Below are 23787 nucleotides of genomic sequence, written 5' to 3'. Positions count from 1 at the left end.
AATAATTAGATAGCTGTACAAACTGTCCATCACTCACATTATACACTGTAGCTTGTTTTCCTTGGTCATTCTCCTCGCTCTTCTGTCCTGCTACTAAGTGAATTCTGGATCCGACAGATCACAAATTGTGTAATAACTCAGCATTAATCACTACAAATTAATCTTCAACTAATTACGAGTAGGCACTAGTTTTCTCACTGCAATTGTAGTGTTCCAATTCATGACAAACCGTTACTTTCTTCTTGATTTCAACTCCAGATTCATGCATTAAACCAGTTAAATGCACTGTGCACTACAGAAAGCCAAATATATCATTCGGCTTTGACAGTATATAATTCGTTCACTGTCATGTGTGAAAACATCATTTTTTTGGCAGTTAAAACCTGCTAAAATTACTGCTTGTAGTGGTCACATGTTACAATAGTTTTGTGAATAGAAACCTAAATCATTTATAAACTGGTATTTAATAAGTTAGACAGACCCAGTCAAGTTTCACTGTACTGTGCATATGTCAACATAACATGTGTACCATAGCCTTTTCTACTCAGCATAAATAATTATGCATAGATGATCACAGTTGTCAATAGGGGGAAGTTTTGTTGGATCTTAAGTGTGTGCGGTTCTAGACAATAACAAATTCCAATTTATGGCTAAGCAAATGATGTGGGGCTTTAAATAATATTTATAGTAGTGTCTGGTTGAGTGTATTTTATCATCCATCAGGGGGTGAAAGACTTCCTATATTGAAGTATCCTCCAGATAGGTGATATGGTACACACATCAGTAACTATACAGATTTCCATTGGTCAAAATGACAGTGAGCATGCAAAGATAGAGATGGACGTATGTCAGCCATAAGAATGTGTTTGTATCACATGTACAAGGGTGTATAGTGTGTAATATAGTACAATTCCTATAGAATTCAGATTCCTGCCATTATTAGCTAGGATTGTAGCATTAGTGAAAGGGACAGCACCAGTTAGGTTTAAAATGGATGGTACAATGACATAAGCCATCAGAAAAGCCCATGGTATGAAATCTTACAAACGAACACTGCATGCTCCATATTTAGCATACCTCTGAGCAATAGATATACGAAACCTTATGAGACCGACTGCCAAAAGTTTACTCAAAGCTATGTTGACTGTTTGTTAGTCTGATAGTGCAAACACTTTGTGCTAGTATTATGTGGTTTTGTGGCCATATAGTTAATTTACAAATTCACAAGTACTGTATGTGATTATTTGAAAAATAATAGCTGTATGGTTGCAAATAGCCACCCATGAAACTAATAAAACTTATAAATCTACAATTAAATAATATTTTGTATATATACAGCACAGCATGCTTATAATATGAAAGCTATCATATATCCAAACATCTATATTTAACTTTTATGTAATTCATTGTACAGTAGCACTACTTTCATCATCATCAAAATCAGAAAGTAGCTGACTTCATACTTCCCCATCTGTATTCATATGCTACTGCTGATTGATGTAGATTCTGGAACTCCAACCTTGCAATTGAAGGTAAAAATGACTGACTGTTCAATTAGGATATTTTGTTGCTTGCGTGTGTTCTATTAGAGTAATTAATGCAAAACTAATGGGTGAGTGAATTTCCTTAGTTGGATATTTGTGCATTAGGTGGTGGTGGGCATTAATTTGATTATATCACAACATTATGATTAAGTTTGTGTTTCTGTGAAACCATATTATTATTAGCTATAATATATAATAATTATGAGAATGAACACTGTGACACTCTAATAAAGCAGTCTTAACACTCTAATAATTATACTATGTTATTGTAATATGATTATTTAAAAATGATTAGTATTAGCATTATTACAGCCATTTCTTGGCTGACACGTTTGGATTCACATACATGAGTGTATGTACTTACAATGAACCTCAGTTATCATGAATGCACCTTGCCAATGTTAAATCTGTGGGGCATTGAAATAATTTATAGAGCATGTGGGCACATAAATTTGCTGAATTTGTCAATTTTTACTACTCTTAAAGAACTATTATTTTTGATAAAATTGATTACACTATTTTCAGTACTAGCTACCCATTTGTAATACAAGTTACAGAATGCAGATGTTTAGCATAACACAAAACTATGAACTGTTGTGTGATGGGGTGTAGTTTGTGCTTTTCTGTATATAGAACAACCTTACATGCCAAGTACAGCTTATATAGTAACAGCTATAATACCAGACTTACCATCACCATACAACTTGCCAGCACAGTGCAACCTTACAACCTTTAGGATCACAACCTTCATGCAAGGTTAGTGACAGGCTTTTGCAGCCTTGCACCCTTCACACAGGGTTATAAAAACTGCTGCAATCCTAGGGCAACCTAGAAACTAGCTTGTTGCAACCGCACACGGTTGTGGCAACCCTGAAATTTCTGTATGGGGGAGCTAAGACTGACCAGTAACTGTCATTAACAAGTTGGGAATTGCCAACTGATGGTTGGACTAAGAATTTGGACGGTCTACCACAATTTTCATATGATCACTTGTTTGCGCACTTAGCTGTGTTATGACTTTTGTATTGAGAGTACGTTTGAGATTGAGCTCTAAATGATGATGGCATCTGTATAAAAATCTCAGTGCAATCAATAATAACTTGTTTGTGGGTAATGAGCTTTAAAACAAGCTGGCATTGTGTCATTCAATGCCTGTTTAGTGGCCCATATTGGCAACTGCTTCAGCTTGAAATAAAGAAAATTAATTCAGGTTATTACAATACGAGAAACAGTGCCTGGATGTAAATTAAATCTGTCACCAATGTCCTTCTATAATGGATTGCAACGAAGTCGGTACAGAACAATAAATAATTCATCAATAGGCTGGACTTTTTGGCTTGGACCACATTTATCTGTTCCAACTGGTCAATCGCTTTTGAAATCAGATCCCCAATAATTTAATTGAGTTACTGCCGGGCCCAAAAATTCATAAAAACTACAGAGAATAGCATATGAAGAAAATCCTGTATAAAACCATATAATTATCATTATCACTACCAGCGAAACGTTGCAAACAAAACTTCTCAGCTGTTAAGGTTTCAACCTTTATCTTAAGGTCAGCAATCTCTTGTTGAAGCTTTTCAATAATGGAATCAGATGTCAAGGTTTCAGTGGTGCCAGAATCTGCCAGTGTTGAGGTACTACTACTATAACTTGTAGTGGCTATTGACTGGGAGCTTGCTTTATGCTTTTTGGCTGGGGCTTGTCGTGCTGTGGGAGGTTTTCTAAAAGAAGGTGTGGGTAATAAAGGAAATAACACTGGAATATCGGTCGTACCCATTTTATTTCCATTTCTAAAGTGTACAGAGCACACGCGGTGGTGCTCACCTAGTCTCGCGTGGCCAGACCGCTTTTTTCCGTATATTGGGTGGGGAAAAAAGGGTCTGGTGCAACTCCAATACCTGTTTACTTCTGAGCCATCCCCACATTCCGGGGACGCTAATTGAATAACATTGGTCACAAAGGAGCCGTGCCATGACGTCAGTAAAACTATGAAGTATTCCTACACTCCTGCTCCGGTTGTGAGTCTTGTTACACGATGAGGATTAACTTTCAAGACGCTATAAAAGAGACATCGGAGCAAATTAAGATTCGTTTAAAGGATAAACAGATCTCTAGTTAACTTACTGACGTCATGGCACCTCCTTTGTGACCTCAATTAGCGTCCCCGGAATGTGGGGACGGCTCAGAAGTAAACAGCTATTGGAGTTGCACCAGACCCTTTTTTCCCCACCCAATATACGGAAAAAAGCGGTCTGGCCACGCGAGACTAGTGCTCACCTGGAGTAAACTCTTTCCTCTTTATAGCATTGATCCACTTCGTTCTGTACGGTTCATCTTTAGGAATCTTATGGAAAGAAAGCGTCGTATCCTTCTTAGAATTCGAGTAGCAGCCAGGAACACAGCACGTACATCCTCCCCTAGGTTTTGGTTTATGGACTGATCGAGTTTCTTCTGTGACCGCGGCAGATTTTGTCCCATTAGCAGCTTCCATAAGTCCAGTTCTGTAAGAGGTATTAATGAGCGGTTTTCACAGTTAGATAGCTTTATGATTTGGCTTCAACCACACGAAATTTTATAGAAATATACGGTAGAATATAGCCGTAGTGGCTCCTGAAGCGCGCGCCTGTGACAAATTTTAATACATTTCATACGGAATTTATTTTATGTGATACCATAAATGGGCGTGTACCCTCTCGCGTGACGTAATCATGCAAGTCCACTAGTATCAAGAATTTCACTCAATCTCCGTGGCTACATGCAAAGAAATATCTGGTAAAGTTAGCATCTTCGAAGTTTTATTGCTGATGAAAGCGCGTTGACTCGTGAAACGCGAACAACTTAAAGCGATAAATTATCACATTGGGTGTAAGTGTCTAAGCTTTATACTGCTGATTGTTTTATATTACAGAATCCTGATCAGATGACATCATTGACTAGTTCATTGATCAAACAGTTCGTCGTTTAGTAACATCGAGTTATCCGAGGAGTTGTCCTTGCATGGCGGTAACTGAGAAGACCAGAATACTGACTGACTTTTGTCCCTCCTCCGGTAAGGGCTTAACTGGTATATAAGTATTGGATGGTATTACTATTAAGTGACCATAGTACCTAGCATTTGTTAAACAAATAGTGGTTATGCAGGAGACGTCATACGACGCCATTTTAAGTGGAGTGTGTGCCACGGATAATAATTATACCGTATATCCTAAATATTTCGAAGGGGAACTGATTTCGCGGTTTTGGGGGTTATCAGTGAAATTTTTAGTGAAATATTATAGACCTCCATATAGTCTAATACATTTTGGAAGTGGTTGCAATTCTGCAAAATTTTTATTTTTATCATTGCTCAACCTCAAAATATAACGGTATATGTTGCACATGGATTGGAAATGCGCGTATATTACGAATAGTATACAATCCTTGTAATATTATGTCACGATGTTTTATGGAATTGGTAGTGAAGATTAGTGTAGAATAACGTGATTCTCTCACAGTTGCAGAACACTTATAGGGCCTTTTCGTCAAGTAGTAGTGTCTTGTTATCATCCCTCAAGTTGTTTTGTTGTTAGGTGTTGCATAGGTTAACAGGTAACTACGGGTAATATGTTGCTCTGCAGGGCCACCCAGAGAAATTAAGGGGCCCAGGGCAAAGATTTAAAGTGGGGCCCCAGGGGTAAGGAAGTTTCCACTCTGAATCACAACTTCACCCAAGGTGCAAGTCAAAGACCCAAAAAAAAGGTCATTACATGTTAACAATGACAATATCTACCCCTCACCAACCATATTCCTTATTTATAAACTTGTAGTGCAGCACCTAAGACCCTCTAATTGAGATAATTGCTCACTTTTTGATAAAAGCATCAAATTTGTTATGGGGTTTGTAGCATGTGTACTAAGTGATTTTAGAAGGGGAGGCATGTAAAAAGTCTTTGGAACCCTACTTTTTGGACCTTGATAACAAAACTATTTGTTTACATGGAAAACAATCAAGTTTAAAGGATGGATCTAGTATTAGACCAGTACAAAGCCTGCAGATCAATGATGAAGTTTTAATTGGTTTACAGGTGGACACAAAATCATTGGATTATCAGAGTATAAACTAAACAACAAGGTATCTCTACTATACTAATTAGATTTGATCAACATTGCAGAGATAATTGCTTGATTTATGCATATGCAGAGGGATTTCAATAATTTTATGTCCACCTGTAACCAATTAAAGCTTCATCACATTCATTAACTTTTGTTATATACCTTCGATAAAGAAATGATACACATCAGGGTGTTCCTTGTACACGATACTACAGAACTATGTGCATTGGAAATGCAAAAAACTTTAATAAAACCCCTTGAAAATAGCATTTTCAGTCATTTTGTTTACTGCCAGGCTGAGAAAACAATTTGTTTCATGTGGCATTTTAATGGGCTATCATGTCACAGCTGCAGGCTTTGTACTGGTCTAATACTAGATACAGCCTTTAAACTTGATTGTTTTCCATGTAAACAAATAGTTTTGTTGTGAAGGGCCAAAAAGTAATAGGGTTCCAAAGGACTTTTTACATGCCTCCTCTTCTAAAAAACTTAGACTACAACAAGTTTGATACTGAAATTTGATTGGCTGAAAACGTGGTCTCTAAATCTCGTAGAGCCACGGTCATGTCCAATAGAGACCACGCTCTGAGGCAATACGAAACACGATAATTACGCGCCTGTAACATTGGCAACGCATGGGCATTTAAATGCTAGTAACAGCCGTACTGAATTAGAGGGAGGTGTAATGGGCTTGTTTGTACTAATCAACACTACATTACTTGCTTACAAGCAGCTGTCGAGGCACAACAACAGCAACAGTGAGTTGTAGTCCACTCGCTGAGTCCAGTACTTCGATACATAGCACGCGCCTGTAACATTGGCAACGCATGGGCGTTTAAACGGGTAGCAACAGCCACGCTGAGGTCCCGCCATGTCGGGAGGTGTAGAGGGCTTGTTTCTAGTAATTAGCCATACATTTCCTATTTACAAGCAGCTGTCAACTCAAGGTACAATAACGAGTTGTAGTCTAAATAAGTTAGACGTCAAGAACCACTGGGTTCTACGGGATTTAGAAAACTCGAAGGCCCTGGGCTGTAGCGCCTGAGCGCAGCGAGGGCGCTACTAAGGGCCTGAGGGTTTTCTAAATCCCGTAGAACCCTGGTTCTTGACGTCTAACTATTATTTAGTAGCTACATGTGCTACAAACCCCATAAGAAATTTGGTGCTTTTATCAAAAAGTGAACGGATTTGTGGCTTAGGAGCTGGACTATTGCTACACTGCTTCTCTGAAACTACATATATATTCACTGCCAAATTGCATCCCATGTACTGAACGCTGATGGAGAGAACAAACACAACATATACAAAATGTGCCCTTAGGCTGATAATTGCTGTGTGCATGGTTGTGCGCATGGCTGTGCTTGCTATTAACTGCTATTATTATATGTAGCTACAGTCTGCTGCCATCAGCAATGCTCCACATACTTGTGCACACTGATATATCCATGAAATTCTAATATTGCATTTCAGCCACATTTGTTCTCCAAATTTTTTTTGGTCTTGCAGAATCATTAGTATCCACGGCATCATGTGATCATCTTAGTACAAATGACCCAGCTCATGTTAAATACATACATAACTCAGATATCAGTTGTAGGTGACAGACAGTTCAAATACTCTGCTTTTATCCCAATCTTACCGTGGTCTGCTCTTGGCAACTCCAGCCATGTCTTTATCCAGTGCTCTAATCCATTCTCATTAAACATATCATGTAACACCAATTGCATAAAATTAATGTAATAAGTATTCGTTGGATGTTTAAGCTTTACTGCTTGTAGGCGTCAGATTCAATACCATGATTCTCACTGTCAATTCCTCTAGAATTGTATTACTGTGCATCTTTTCTACCTACACACACTGTGTTGGCCATGCACTGTTTGTACATACCCCATTAGTTGGTTGTCCTGTTGGTGATTGTACTTGGTTGTATTTGTCCCGGGCCTAGATAATGTATAGTATAATATACACTTGTCATTTATTGAGATTCTTTACTAGATATACTGTTGATTGACCTTTAGGTTTTGAATTTGAACAACCTTGAGGTGATTACAGGAGAATACGACATTACCTTATCTTCAGGTAAAAACAGGGCCACCCACAGGGGGGGGGGGGCAACTGGGGCCTTTTTCCCTGGGCCCCAGCCTGAAAGGGGCCCCAGGAAACCCACCCTTGAATACCTGTTTAAAAGATCGATATACTCTAATAGAGCAGTCAGATCTAGATACTCTAATAGAGCAGTCACATTTTTCTTTCTCAGGGCCCATATCAGTGATCAGTTTGGGCACTCCTGGCACTAAAAGGCCTCAGATGGAGAGCTATGCATCATCACACAAACTTACCAGCTGGAAACTGCACCTTCTTTGCACAATAGCCTGCCAGGTGAGGCTTTCTCCCATCCCATACACAAGTGAAGGTACCCTAGTTAAAAAAACAAGACTATCAAAGTGTTTTAACCAACGCAAACTAACCTCCAGCGATTAGTAGCAACTTCCAATCATGTTGTTTATTAAGTAGACGTAGCAACCACTCATCTTCCAATGGAAATAGTTGCTGTCACCCACTTTCAAACACAAATGAACAGTAGTTCGGTTGTCTAGTAGGCGTCACGTGCTAACTGTTTTGATTGGCATTAAATAGAATCATCGTACGTTTCTATCACCTCTACGAAAGCACCTGTCCATTATATGATTGTCTCTTCATACAACATTGATTCTATTCCCGGTGAGTGTGAAGCCTTAGGCCTCGTAGTTTTCTCAAACATTTATTATTTATTCATTATTTATGATGTAATTTTAACCGCATTTCGTATTATCTTTAGTACTTGGTTGTATAATTATCTCATTATTTTTGCCATTCATTGAGATTCTTTAAATCATTATATTTTTCAAGTCAGTTACTTATAATTTTGGAATTATATAAATTATTAATATAATTCCAAAATAACCGTAATTATTTACACTTAACCATAATAAGTGTAAATATTCAACTAATGATTCAATGAATTCATGGTTTTTTTGGAATTATATTATTAATATATTACATATCATATTATTTCAACAATGCATCTAGATCAATCAACAAAACCTCAAGTTCAATTAAAAATACATTTAGTTCAATCAACAATACCTCTATATCAATCAACAACACATCATTTAAACCAATCAACAAAACCTCTAGATCAATCAACAATGCATCTAGATCAATCAACTAAACCTCATGATCAATCAATAACACCTCTCTATTATTCAAGGATACCTCTATATCAGTCATCAAAACATTTTGATCAATCAAAATTTCAAGTTCAGTCAAAATTTCAGGATTGTTCAAAACTTCAAAATCATTCAAAAATTATATTGACAGTATCACATAATTTAATGAACATTAAGTCTACTACTGATCCTGGAAAAGGTTCTAAACTTAAAGTTGATGAGTCAGCAGACAGGTTAAAAACATTTACAATTCCTCCACCATGGGAAGGACCAGTGGACATTCATTCAATGTCAGAGGCCGGGTTTGTATATACTGGTCAGGAAGATCTTGTCTTCTGCTTCAGTTGTAACATCAAACTTGATGAGTGGACTAAACACATGGATCCATTACTGAGACACAAAGAGGAGAGTCCTACTTGTTCATTTGTCAGACAACAACTACAAGTAATAAAAGGAGAAAAGGGAAAAGTCAAATCAGTTGTTGCTCCTTCTAAACCTCTTAATCCTCGACTAACAGCAAGTATTGGTCAATTACAGTCTTTAACTCTTTTTGATAGTAAACCTATTCACACTGTCGTAACTGGATTAGATGAATCAAGATCTTTTCTCAGTGCTTTACCAATCAATGCAGAAAATTACAGATCAGAAGCAGAGAGGATCAGATCATTTGTAGGATGGCCATTAAATGAATCAGTCCACCCAGAACAACTAGCCAAGGTTGGGTTTGTATACACTGGGGAGGGATCTCTAGTACAGTGTTTCCAATGTGGGGTCAGGTATCGTAACTGGTTAAAAGGAGATATACCTCTTAGCATACATCAGAGATACAACCCTTGGTGTGCTTTTCTTCACATGTTAACCATTAAAAGTAAATCCGTTGAAGAGCAAAGACCAAGCTTTTCATATATTCAACCAGAATCAATGTTGCCTACTACTCAAAGTGAAGATATTACTCTAGATTTTCCAGACTACACTGACCAAGCTACAAGACTACAATCATTCAAATACTGGGGTGGAGTCCTACCAAAAGAATGGTTAGCAGAGGCAGGATTTTGCATGATAGCTCGTCAAGATGTAGTAAGGTGTTTCTCATGTCGTGTGGTCCTACAGGATTGGGAGAGAACTGACAATGTGATTGATGAACATCAAAGGCATAGCTGCAACTGTCCATTCCTTAAAACATACTTGTCAAATATAACAGCTTCATCTCATGTTTCAGCAAGTATTGTCAAAAGTAAAAAGTACCATAGTTCCCAGTTCAACACTATAGTTACATCAAGTCTTGATATAAGGCATTCTCCAAGTGTAGGGAAAAGTTTTCACAAGCCTTCCCTACCTGGATTTATTATGAATGAAGGTCTACCCAGGTCAGATGATAATGAAGGTGAAGCAATTCAAGGAATATGTTATCCTCCAAGCTGGAGATCCAACCCTCCTTCGTTATCGCCTCCACCAGGAGGTTCTGACTCTGAAGAAAGTGTCTCATCTCAGAAGAAATTAGGATACATTGATCTCTCTCCGCCATCAAATGATACTACATCAAAGAATAAACTAATTGATGTAAGTGGTACATGTGTATTCAATTTTGTTGAAACAAGTTAATGTTGTGCTAGTTCTAAAACCAGATACCTCTTGACAAGGTCTTACTTCTGCTATTCATTTTCTTTTATATACGAAAAGGACACATCCTTTTTTGAGAAATACACAATTTGTGGTAGCCTGCAAGGCTTGTGCTGTCGTTTTTCAGTTGCTACAACACCCATATAGGCCACTAGGAAATCTGTTCATACCATATTCAGAAAGCTGTTTCACTTGTATTTCAAACTGGCACAAAGCACTGTATATGCCACAGTGCAAAGCTTAATATAGAGTCTACAAAGTGCTCACAATGGCTGTAAAGCTTCTTTACTGCACAAGTGCAGAAGTGGACAGAAAATAATTTCAGGAAAACAGGTGTGTGCCCGCAGCCAGCCTTTGGCTGACCGCAGGCACACACTTGGTTTTAAAAATTGTCAAAAGCCGTGCACCATAATTAAATTAGTGTGTACAATCCATCCAAGAGGGTCATTTGCTTTTAAGAACACACAAGGCTCAGCTCATATCAAAGATACAGCTCTGCTTTCTCTGCTAATTATATGTAGCTAATCCTAAGGGGGAACCTCCTCCCCAACCCTTCTCTTGCCCCCTCGGTCTTACTTGACATCAGAAACAGGAATCATGCATTCACACTGTATTCAGAAGCACAGAAAGCCAATGGGTAAATAGAAGACAATAGTTATAAATTCACTTTACAGTTATAAACTGTACGCTGTGAAGAAAGTGAGGCAAATTTTTGTGCTAAAAAAGGTCGAGATACTGTAACAGAGCAGTCACTACTCAAATAGAATGGTCACAATTCCAATGTCATCAATTGATAATTTTTATAATACTACCTTATCATACAGTACAATTATAGTAGGGACCACAAAGATGTGGGTGTGGCCCATGAAAAACAACTCGAAAAACAGCCTCATTTTTCCCAGACAACGATGAGGCAGTGTTGGTGAGGTAAAGCTGAGCCCAAATAAACCAAATCAACCCGAAACGCTTTCAACAAGTTGCTATCATTTTTTTTTAAATTGTTAAACGGAATTTCTAGTGACTGACTAACTGATGCCTTCAGACAAGCATAACTCGATAACAGCTAAGGCTACGGGCTTGAGTTTTTCACTGTTCAATGTTGCTTTGGCCCAAGAGGTGCCTTTTGGCATACCACAGTACGTACAATGCATTCTTCATGGACTTGCCAGTGTCCTCCTTTGTGTCCCATTCATTTTTGCTGACAGCAAAAAGTGTCGATTTGGCGGTAGCGCATGATGGCTTTCCTTCATGACAGAAATTGTCCTTATTTTTCATAGTGGCTACTTTGATTGCAGAGGTGCTTTTCGAACAGTTCTTGATTAGTAATGCTGTGTAACGGGCTGAACATAACTGGCAACAAAACGTACTGGATACTTCACTTTTCAGATGATAATTGATAGCTGGGGTGCACGGCACCATTATTCGGTATGTGTGGGTTCACCAGTCATAATGATTTTATTTTGAAACAAATACACAAAAAGTTTGGGATGTTCGACTAGAGTAGGGACCATAGCACACACATCGATAAAAAGTACTGAAACAAGCTGGAGTGCACAGTAAAACAAAAAGAAGTGTTATATTCCTACTGTGCTCAAGAGTGAAGATGCATAGTAGGGATATAACACTTATTGTTTTACTCTAATTTAATATCGTGCACTACTCCAGGTTGCTTTAGTACTTTTTATTGATGTGCTATGGTCCCTACTCTATTCCAAAAAAATTGTTTACTTGTTCTTTACCATCAAACAGGTGTTATCTCTGATAGGCTAATTTTTATATGCTTTGCAAAGCATACACTTTGTTACCTTAATAAACATCAAAAATGCATCCAAATTCCAACCCAGGAGGTCTAATTTTAAAAATTTTCTCAGAAGATATCCAACTGCGCTTAGAAAGTGCATGCCCTTCATTCATCCAGCCATACCAAACAAACCCCCCCCCCCCCCCACACACACACACACATACACACATACACGCACACACACGCGCACACGCACCTAATAGTCTCTGCTAGATCCACCTATGTATAGCTATTAGTATCATAATGTATAGTACAAGTGTACGTACATGTCCCTGCATGTGCATACAGTACCAATGAATTAAAACAAATTATATTATGTTAAAAAAAGAAGTGCACATATACCTAGTACATGCACATGCTAAAATTTATGTAATGTATGTGAAATATATAATTATGGCTGTAAAGGAGATCAAATCTAGAGCCTGGTGGATGCAAAGTGTACATCAATGATTCAAGAGGTTGTTATTGTTTGCTTTTTTTACAGCAGCTACTACCAAGAAGTGAAGCATCCCCCAATCTACCAGTAGAAACAGAAAAGAATGAGTTTTCGACTGATAAGTTGCAAATAATACGTTTGACAGACTCTCGAGGATACATCATTCCTATTGGCGTCTCTGCTGTGAACATAGCAGTAGAAAGTTATCTTATTGCAAAGGAGTATGGGAGGTGTGTCACGAACATCATCAAGCCACGTCTGGATCATGCTGACATGTGTACAGTAAGTAGTTATCCATGCAAAAACTGTGGTTTCCATTCGATGCACAATCTGTTTTAGCTCAGTGAAGGTGTAGAAGCAAACAGTGCTGCAGAGCTTTCATCATCACCCAGTAGTGTAAGGGGTGTATGTGTCTTTGTGTTATACCAACGTGGCATTACCATATCTGTTTACTGGTTATACCAACGTAGCATAACAGTTTATTGAGTTAACACTTTTACGGTTTTTATATTGATAGACCCACTATTATATAATAAAAGTCATAAAAAGCCAGTGTTGAAAGAATGTGATCTCAAAGAGTGGAGATTACTGTACTTGTAGAAATCACTCATATTGCATTCCTTACAATGTTTCATTACGCTAACACACCTACAAGTCATAGATAGTACTCATGGTGGTAGTCTATATTCATGAGTTCTCCACACACAGAGCTATACTACCAGATTATTTGTGATGTGTGGTTTATTTTTGGCACTTTTTTCATTTTTTTGTTAAGTACAGGTATGGTCTCTAATAGTATTGCTGTGTTTACTCTGTAGTGTGAGGAGTCAGGCAAAGATGATAGCACTACTGCTGCACCAGTAAATTCAGGATTGTGCCAAATCTGCTATGACAAGAAAATTGAATGTATCTTCCTTCCCTGTGGTCATGCCAGAACTTGTGAAGAGTGTGCTACAAGAATTAAGAACTCTGGTAAACCTTGCCCTTACTGCAGGAAACCTGTGTCAACAACACATCGGATATATTTGTGAATATTTACCTATAGTCACAGCAGAACAAAGAGTTGTCTTATACTCCGTCTAATTTCTAACTGTACATGCTCGACATACTATGTGAAAATATGAAATGATATGAATTGGTAAAAATAATTTCATTGTAGATTTAATTAATTACTGTGACTTGTTTTTGATCTTTTGCTTGAAACTGTAACAGAGCCTAAATATTTTAACCATGAATACTATAGTTAGAGTATTTTTTGATATTGTACATGAATATTCAAGCTCACCATGCATGCCAGATGCATTTTTATAATTGATGGTTAAAGTCTGGATACATGGCATAGCCATTATTTTACAGTACATTTAGTGAACCTGTTTCTTACTATTAACAGGAGCTTATAAGTGCTGAACTATAAATCAACCATGCTGTAGTTATGTCTTCCCATTATGAAAATAAAATAGCTAATTAAAAAAGGTGCAACCTACAGAGACATTAAACTGATACTATATGGTGGCTCTGCAACATTCATCAAACTGTGCCCCTGTACCTAGCTATGATAATATCAGTCTAGAACCACAACATACACATGTTGAGGTCAGATAATCAAGTGAAATGGATTAACCAGGTACGAGGGTTAGTGAATCTCCAGTGAGAACTATTCCTTCCTTTTTAATGGTAACGTCTTCACAGCAAAATATGATATACTAGTTTTAAGAAAAAATACTCTTACAACTAGAGGAATTAATGTTTTCCTGGGGCAAGCAGGTAATTTCTTAATTTAAGAAGCATGATACTTGTTTATAGATGAGTTCATTTACAGAATATGTATGCAGTTGCCAAAGCTATTAAAATTTAGAATGCATATAGCTACATGCTACAAGAATATTTTCCTTAAAATTAGTACTCCTCGGCTAGTTCCTGCATGGTGAAAGAAAATTATATATAAGTATATCACTAACTGTATGTATCTCAGAACTATACGTAACAATGCTAGATAACATGTAACCGGTTATTAGAGAATATGCAAAACAAAAAAAAAATAACACAAAAAACATTGCATGAGTACTAGTAAAATCGTATAATAGCAGTATATTAAAATGATCAAAGACTGATATCTACACAATCATTAGCCAATCAATAGAGTATATACAAAGGAACATTTTGAGACCAAGAACTTGCACACTCCCATATGGCACTTAAGTTGTATCAGGATCTCGCTCACACTGTGAAAAAAGAGGGATATAAGATGGTATTCCCAGTGGCTTATTGAATACAAAAAAGCCTGTATTATACTAACAATCTCATGTAAGACTTCAGTTAATGTGTTAAATATACTGAGACCATATATGTGATGGTATAGTGTGGGCATTATATTAGATATAAGCTATTTGAGGTAATGTGGTAAATAAACTGAAACCATATATGCAATAGTATAGTATGGATTATACTAAAGTATAAAATGAGTATAATACAGGATTTATATTAAGGCTTATTTGTATTCAATAAGCCACTGGAAATACCATCTTATATCCCACTTTTTGCACAGTGTCAGCCATGCTTCTTTCAACACAGGTTGATGCTCTAAAAAAGTTACTGTATGCTTGAGGGAGTTTGCCACTGGCCGGAATTCTTAATAGCTTCTCTTGTAGATACCGTAATTCGCTTTATATTTGTCCAAAAAGTTTTCATGATAAAAATTTTTGTGTAAAAATATTTTCATATGATTTACGTAAATGACTGCTCTATTAGAGTAGTATAAAATTTTCGTGCAAGAAATTTTTGTACAAATCTTTCATACGAAAATTATTTTACAACGAAAAAAAGCTAATTACAGTAGGTGAAAGCCAATTTCAAATCAGCAGAGAATTCAAATTCATAAGCAAAAATAAATTGCTATAAGCAGTATAATCCCTGAAGCAACTCTATCATCCTTAGTCATTTCTTCTGTAACTGCCTTGTTCTCACATATTATGGTTATCGACTCAATTTCATCGAAATTTTTTACTACTATCAGGATGACAGGATCATTGTGTTTCTTTACAAGCTATTTGCCTTCATTGAGGGTCTAAAATGCATTTGATTTAATTAGTATAATATGATTTTAGAATACCTTCGAAAGTAAACAATATGAGCCAAGTCGTTTATCAACAGATGCTACCTTGGCTTGAGCAGGCTCCAAATTAGTTAATATGTGCTTAAACAGTGCAGAGTTTGCTCTGCAAGATAAAGAAAACTTATAAAACATATTGCACATTAGCAAAGATTACACAGCTACACATTATGTGTACAATATGCCATAAACAAAAATTCACCATAAAATAAATGTGTTTATAGTAATAGAAGTATTTTGAACTAAGAGAAAATACCATATACCATTTGCACAAGTATCTGGATTTCTTCATTACATAAACAGTATGACTGGTGAAATAAAGCCTACATAAAGTGGTATATAATATTTTTGTTATACCTATAGAAAGTTTACATGCAGTACCACAAGCCAAATTAAATTAAACTTTCTATGCATTTGAGTGTGTGATTTTAAACATTCATTCAGAGATAATTTTCATAATTATCCACATTACATATGCCACAAATATCATGACTATTTCCTGACTTCTCTCTACACAACTGAACTCATGCTTGACCAATCTTGTGTGCCAACTCCATCAAACATGGAACACATAAATCTACACAAATGTGGGTTTTCCTTCATATACTCTAATGAATACAAATGTACAAAACTAGATACTCCCAAAACCACAAATATCATTACCGAAGTTATATTATCTCATTGTATTCCAAATTTCACTAAAACTGTCCCCAACGTTATTCAATTTCCTAACTCCAAATAAATAACTGGACAACCTACATTCATATATCAAAATATACAAAATAAACCAAAACTCATAAACAAAAGGCCTGTAGTTAATACTTCTGCCCCCTTACCTCCTAAATACCTTCCAAATATTCCTGCCGCACCACACCCTATCAGCGGCAAACAAATTATTAATAATATCATTATGGTATTATCTCAGAGACCCAACGGTCATGTGCTTCTGCCACCTGTCTTTCACTTGATCAATAGTTTCAAATTTTTCCGATGTAATCGTTAGGTAAATTTCTTGCAAAAGCTATATAACAAAACCTGTTAACTAAAATTATTATCAGCAAGTTAATAACTCACATTATATAGGCTTCCTTAACATGGGAAATCCTGTATCATTGCCACTATCAGTGAACTTGCATTCTTATACTCAACTTATCAGCTCGTCAATAGTTGATTGTAAGAGAAAGAAGTCTTGTGATTCTATCTTGAGATCTGCCTGTTTTCTTTTTCCAATCAGCACTCAGATCACTTAGGTGGTGCTTAACTGACTCATCATCCTCCTCTATTGTTATGGTTGCAGTGTCAACTTTCTTTACAGGCTTTCGTTGAGTAACCAATCAATCCACAGGCTTTCTTATCTATGTAGCTGTTATTTTGAAACCAGCAGTTTATTTGCATGTACAAAACTTCCTAAAATAAATATTATAGACATTACATTTTTATAATCACTTTGTAAGTATCTATGTATATGCACATGCATATTCATAGATTATACATACATTGCATGCAGTTCTAAAGGGGGTATAAGAATTTCCTGTAAGTCCTTTATGGTATGTACAATTATATAATTATTGTTACCTCACTGCTAAGACTGTTTGGACATTGTTGGCTAAGTAATTTGGCAGAATATTGTTCAATTCAGGTGAAATTGCATAATTGGCTGATATTGCTGCTTACAGTGACCTTGAAGTGCCCTGAAGCTTTCTCCAATGATTTTATTTCGCTGCTGAGTTGTGAGCACTGCATCCTGATTGATGCATTGTTGGACATCCTCTGAGAACATATAGGCAAAGAAAACTTTGCTGATTTTTTTAATCCTCTTAGCGCTCTCTGATCCTGATCCTTCAATGGATGGTGCTTGTTTTTAACTGCTGGGTTCTGTACTATTGATGAACCACTGCTACTTCCAGGATCCTCATCGACACTTATACTTGTAGAGGTACTTGCTGAAGATACATGGCGGTACTTCTGAATGATTTTAAACAATTTCATTCCCAGGACAAACTTATTAGGAATCAATACAGCAATGTCTTTCCTAGTTATTTCCAGAAAGTCTTCTCTAGATAATTCAGTGTCTACATGTGCACAACAACAAAAAATCAGTGTGAGCATTGTGACAAATAAACAATTAGCTACGGTTCAGAGAAAGAGATTTATAGTGACAACACGTCTATTATATATACAGTTATAAAGCTACCTTGGAAGCAGCTGATATCCTCTACTTTAAAATTAAATTTGGTTACTAAATAGTCCAACAATTCTTCTGGATTCAGGTTCTGAACTAAGTATAAGCTGAAAATCACCGGCGTCACAATTTCTCCCTCATCCATTGTAGCCGTTTGATGCTCTTATCACCCTGACTCAATTCACTAAAGGTCAAATTCAAACTTAGGATAGCAGTCAGCCAAGTTTTGCAGTGGAAGGACTTCACAAAGGGGTGTCACACATAAAGGTGAACCAATACCGGTATCGGTAATACAAGGTACAGATACCGCCAGTAGACACTCACTACTTTTATTAAACCATCTCTAGCTAAGTTTCCAGTAGCTAAGATCCATTCCAGTTTTTGAAGTATCTGTGCCAAGGAGGGGTAATCTGTTTCTTCTTTGTGATGAAACATGATTAACTGATTATGTTTTCTTGTTCATAACGGCCCATTGACATGTACTCATGATCACTGACAGTGTTGGGCAAGTTACTTTGTAAAAGTAACTAGTTACATATTACTTGCAACTGAACAAGTAACTTCGTTACTTGTAGTAATAATATTACATAATAGTAGACTCGTTACAGTAACTATATTACTTAAGTAACACGTTACATTTGTAAGTAAAGTAACTTGAGTTATATTACTCGTTTTTATAGCACATTTCGTTATATTACTGTCATAAGAAACAAATAATAAAATGGTTACAACTACACATACAACTACTACTACTGCTACTGCTACTGCTACTACTACTACTACTGCTACCATATACTACTACTAGGAATACAATCAATCAAGGAAAAAGGGGATTGTTATCATCATCATTGTCCTGAAGAGCCCAATATCTTAAAATCATTTTAGCATTGCTTTACCACAGTGCAACAGAAAGTTGTTGTAATTTGCAAGCTTGGAAGGAACACCGCTTCTAGGGGTGGTACGGTCAGCAATAATTCTTAACATTCTTAGGGCAAAAGGGGTCCACACTCCAAAGCACTCCACTACCAAAGGAACAAACTCAGAACCAGCCTTCTCCACAGCTGCCAAATGCTTTTCATCCTTGGCCAACTCTCCAGCTGCAGCAGCTACCCCAGCATATGCAGCAGAAGAGGAAATGAAAGCAGGCTGAATAGTGCTGTGTACAGAGACGTCGAAGTAAGCAGAACGTCCGTGTTGAAAATCAGGATAAAAGATATCACCAGGCCGCAGGCCTTCATCATATGAAGCCCTCTGTTCTGTAAGGAACCAGGATTGTCTTGAGAAAGGGCATTATAAATTATGTTAACAAGGGTGTCATGACGACGGATTCTCATAGGGCCATGACAGCAACCTAACAGATGGTCGCCAAAGCTGTCTATAGAAGAGAGGCAAGTGCACAATGGAGAAAGAGGAAACAAGGTTACACCAAGCCACAAACGTAAACCTATAACAAATTCTGGACCAGGGATGGCCAACCAAGACAGGCTTTAGGGATAGCTTTAAGCCAGCCACCACTTGTACCAGAAGGATGTGCTAGAGCAGTTAAACATGCCTGATCCCTAATACTGAGAGTAGCATACAGGTTATCAAAGATGCTTTGGTCTCTTATAGCCTGTAGGTTTTGCTGAGAAGATGGGAGGATTGAAGGATTACCAGAAATTCTAGAAAAAAGTGTGACAGCAGCCTCCTCATTGGGAAAAATTAGCTGGTTGACATCAACAGAAAGAAGGGAGGAAGCCAAGCCTTGTACACTGTTACATGAACCTTTAAAGGCAGCTGGTGCAGATTGAACAGATTCACGTAAACCTAAACCACCAAAACTAAAGGGTAAGGAAGCTTGGCACCATGAAGAGTCAGAGAGGCTACATTGCAAAATACGACCAAGAGAACTACAAAGATTGAGGTCAAATTGATGAAGAAAAGGCTTCAGTATGAGGAAAGGTACAGTGCGAAGTAAATGAATAATTTTACAACTACTCAAACAGCTACGTAACAGGTGAAGTTCAACCTGAGGATCATCCAAAATTGAAAATTTGTCCTGAGTTAAAGCTACTTTATCCATGCGAGAAGAAAGGAAGTCCTTAAAGAAACTGTCATCACCCCAAAGTGGAGAACCCAATAGTTCCAAGCCAGAAACTCGCTTAATGTCAGAGGGGAATTCAGGAAAGGAGTCCCCAGAAGGCCAAAACAGCTCACACTTGGAAAGATTCAAATGAAGTCCATGATCTGGTCCGCGAGAGGAAAAGTGAGACAGTAGAGATAATAAAGAAGAACGTTCGCCTACTAAAATGCCGTCACCAAGGTACCAGAGGTTTAATTGTACCAGATCACGAAGGTGGATAGAGTCAATGAACTGGAGAATTACAAGTGAAAATAATAAGGGACCCAAAGGGTCGCCTTGTTGCAGTCCTGATGAAGCTAGTAGCCACCTATTACCAAAACGTAGCTCGGCTGGTTGAGAGTAGCACCACTTTACCCAAGCAGATATCTCTGGAAAATCTTCAGAAACGCAAGCAAAAAAGGTTGACCAATCACATTCATTAAAGGCATTTTTCATGAATACCTTTAACAAAGCTAATGAATCATCATGATCATGGAGAGAAATAAAATGACGCGTGATGTGGATAGCACTTTCCAGACCTCCAGGGATGCCAACACCAACCTGACCATAGGGTAGAAAAATATGGGGAAGGGAAGGATGAACCGCAAGGCAACAAAGACAACTGGCAAAACGACGCACAACTTCACCATAGGGCGCACACCTCCACCCTTCTTAAGTAAAGCAGTTAATGGGGCACCACAAACCCATGGGGCTAAGCAAGAAGGGGCCTTGCCGGACAAAAGATGGTTCATAAAATAAGTGAGTGAAAGCAGACTTTCTCTGGTAGCTGGGGCAGTTGTACCAGCAACTGCATCTAGGAGGTGCTGAGCTCAAAGTTTAAAAGCACCAGGACTAGTGCCTTTTGGAAAAGCCTATAAACAAGACAAAACCATTGATTCATTGACAGTGAGAGAAGAAATAGGATTAAGAGTGGTATTAGTGGGACTAGGTGAAGAGGGATGACGTTTAAATAAATCCTGGTAAGCATCATTGTCATTATATTCTGCAACTCCTACTGAATTGAGAGCTTGAAGAGCATTGCTGTATCTACCTTCTCTAGCCCAAAATAAAGCACGTGATTTGTTGAACTCACTACTTGAAGGTGGTTTAACAGGCTTGGAAGCCTTGAGATCCTTCTGTAAAGAACACCAAAGAGATGTAAGTCCATCAGAAAGAGACCACAGATGAAGACGATCTAACAAAACAGAGCCAATAACATAACGACGACAGTGGTAAGTTCAACTAACAGGAATATGTAAAACAGCTTTAGCAAACATTAACAATCTGACAAAGCCCCAAACAGATGAACAAGCTTTTCGAAACTCTATGCTTAAGACATGAGCCAAGAGAGGACGAACACTACGAGGAATGTGAGAAACAGTGTTGACAGGGCAAACCATTACATGATCGAGAAAAACATTAAGAACCTCAGATTCCATAGTAGACGGACCTTGGAAGGAACCAGCAGAAGCAGAAAGCAATCCAATGTCAAGAGGATTAGCAGATGAAGGTAATGCAGGTAAAGTAGGAGAGTTAGATGATGCATGTACAGATGCAAGATGAAAGGACTGAGGTATCTCCCCAACCTCTCGAGCTTCAACAAGGGGAGCACCACACCGTACTCCAGTACTAACCAAGCGACAACAACCAGAATTCCTAAAGCGAGAGTGAGAGGCCCACCTACAAGAAGTCTGAGAGCAAACTAAACGGTTATTAGAGTCAAAGAAATCCACGCAAGGAAATAGGCGCCTAGACATGTGTACTGCATTTATGTGCTGCCACAGTTGAGAGCAAGAAGACAACTTCTTAGCACACAAAGGACATTCCAAAAGTCATAGTGTAGAGGGCAGGCAAGCCAAACTGGGAGGGAACCCAGGAGTCGAAACACTGGCAGCTGCAGGAAGGCTTGGTGGAACATTTACTAAATCATCATTGAGTAGGACAGGACTTGCTGGAACACAAATTGAATCATTATTGGATAGAACAGGACTTGCTGGAACACTAACTGAATCATTATTGGATAGAACAGGACTTGCTGGAACACTAACTGAATCATTATTGGATAGAACAGGACGTGCTGGAACACTAACTGAATCATTATTGGATAGAACAGGACTTGCTGGAACACTAACTGAATCATTATTGGATAGGACAGGACTTGCTGGAACACTAACTGAATCATTATTGGAATGAACAGGACTTGCTGGAACACTAACTGAATCATCATTGGATAGAACAGGACTTACTGGAAAATGAACTAAATCATTGTTGGGTAGAACAGGACTTGCTGGAAAATTATATGAATTAGTACTGAATGAAGCAGAATTTGCTGAAACATTCACTGAAAAACTATTGACTGGAACAAAATTTGCTGGAATATTAGCTGAAACACTTGTTGAAACATTATTGACTGGATTTGCCGCAGCATCAGAAACACCACTATACACTGGAACAGGACTTGCTGGAATATTAAACAAAGCACTATCAACTGATAAGGAACTAGCTGGACAATTAGATGGATTGCCACTCGACTTTGATGGACTCGCAGACATGGGCGAGATTGAACCTGCCCAACGGTCGGTGACTTGTGAGGGCTGCACAGGGAAGACGAATCTAACTTGCTTCTTGCCATCAGAATCAACAAATGACTCCAAAAAACCCATAAGTGGCTTGCCACAGTGATGGAGTTATATTACTTAGTTACCACAAAAGTAATAATATTACATAACGCGTTACTTATGTAACGCATTATGTAACGCGTTACTCCCAACACTGATCACTGAATATCTATGTTACTCCATTAAATCTAAAATCATGGGGTAATATGCTGTTTGATACTATTGGTTTCATTATACTTTATGGGCTATGAACTCTTGGTATAGCGTGCAGGTGTAGACCTTGTTTCACTTCTATGATGCCTGCAAAATTTTATATTGTGTGTAAGTCAAAGCATTCCTTGTGGTCAACTAAAAAGATTAATGTATGCAATACCACCACAGTGCTACTGCACTGCATTCCCAGAAAGTTTTAGTGGTAGCACATTATATAATGCCTATACACTAATAAGAGGAAATTTAGTAATTGTAATGCCTACACTACAGTAGGGGAGATTTAGTGCTATATAATGCCTACACACTAATGTAGGGAGATCTAGTGCTTCTAAAATATTTGAATGCCTACACTGATGTAGGGGAAATTTAGTGCTTGTAACATCATTTAATGCCCACACTAAAGTAGGGGAGATCTAGTGCAAGGACATTATTTATTAATTTATTTAGGCTTTTTGGTGTGAAACAGCAAAGGTCTGTTGATAGCAACCAACAGCCATAACAACATACAATTATTACTAACTATACTTAAGTAATTACATATTGGAAAAAAATTGTTCATTTAAAATGAAGTAGGGATATATGCAACAAAAAGTAGTGAAACAAGATATGAATGATGGTGTTACAGCATAGCTCAGTGGATGGTCCCTACTTTGGCATTGAACAAAATAATAATGCCAAAGTAGGGACTTTCCCACTAAGCTATGTTGTAACACCATCATTCATTTCTTGTGTCACTACTTTTTGTTGCATAGATCTCCCTACTTCATTTTTAAACTAGCAATTTTTAGTTTTAGTTTTTGTCGTTCTACCTGTGTGGATCCTGATGAAAGTGATGCACTAGTAGTATGTCATCTTATTG

At 37.6% G+C, this 23787-nt stretch overlaps 1 protein-coding gene and 1 long non-coding RNA gene across 6 annotated transcripts; one reads left to right on the top strand and one right to left on the bottom strand.

The window, feature by feature from the left end:
- Window positions 1–1292: 1292 nt before the first annotated feature.
- On the bottom strand, window positions 1293–4142 carry LOC136257249 (uncharacterized). Its single transcript, XR_010701872.1, has 2 exons — window positions 3825–4142; window positions 1293–1519 (listed from the first exon to the last, which is right to left on the bottom strand). It is a non-coding gene; the product is annotated as an uncharacterized lncRNA (long non-coding RNA).
- Window positions 4143–4219: 77 nt separating this feature from the next.
- LOC136257245 (baculoviral IAP repeat-containing protein 2-like) lies at window positions 4220–14026 on the top strand. 5 transcript variants are annotated; one of them, XM_066050328.1, is made up of 6 exons: window positions 4220–4319; window positions 4456–4596; window positions 8709–10408; window positions 12754–12987; window positions 13045–13101; window positions 13524–14025. In XM_066050328.1, exons 2-6 carry the CDS (start codon window positions 4545–4547, stop codon window positions 13734–13736), a joined length of 2256 nt encoding a protein of 751 aa, XP_065906400.1. In that variant the 5' UTR covers window positions 4220–4319; window positions 4456–4544; the 3' UTR covers window positions 13737–14025. The 5 variants fall into 5 exon arrangements, with proteins under 5 accessions (XP_065906400.1, XP_065906398.1, XP_065906401.1 ...); XM_066050326.1 differs by having other exon boundaries at window positions 4238–4412; window positions 4468–4596; XM_066050329.1 differs by having other exon boundaries at window positions 4238–4596; window positions 12757–12987; window positions 13524–14026.
- Window positions 14027–23787: the final 9761 nt, after the last annotated feature.

This window comes from Dysidea avara, chromosome 6 (genome assembly GCF_963678975.1).
Source record: "Dysidea avara chromosome 6, odDysAvar1.4, whole genome shotgun sequence".
Classification (NCBI taxonomy): domain Eukaryota; kingdom Metazoa; phylum Porifera; class Demospongiae; order Dictyoceratida; family Dysideidae; genus Dysidea; species Dysidea avara.
This window is presented reverse-complemented; position numbering and strand designations above follow the sequence as displayed.

Bases quoted from the DNA above. Each gene is read 5' to 3' on its own strand.
- LOC136257245 (XM_066050328.1), top strand. From the start codon at position 4,545: ATGGCGGTAACTGAGAAGACCAGAATACTGACTGACTTTTGTCCCTCC. The intron at 10,409-12,753 runs GTAAGTGGTACA...CTTTTTTTACAG, and splicing joins CAAAGAATAAACTAATTGAT to CAGCTACTACCAAGAAGTGA. The intron at 13,102-13,523 runs GTAAGGGGTGTA...TTTACTCTGTAG, and splicing joins TTTCATCATCACCCAGTAGT to TGTGAGGAGTCAGGCAAAGA.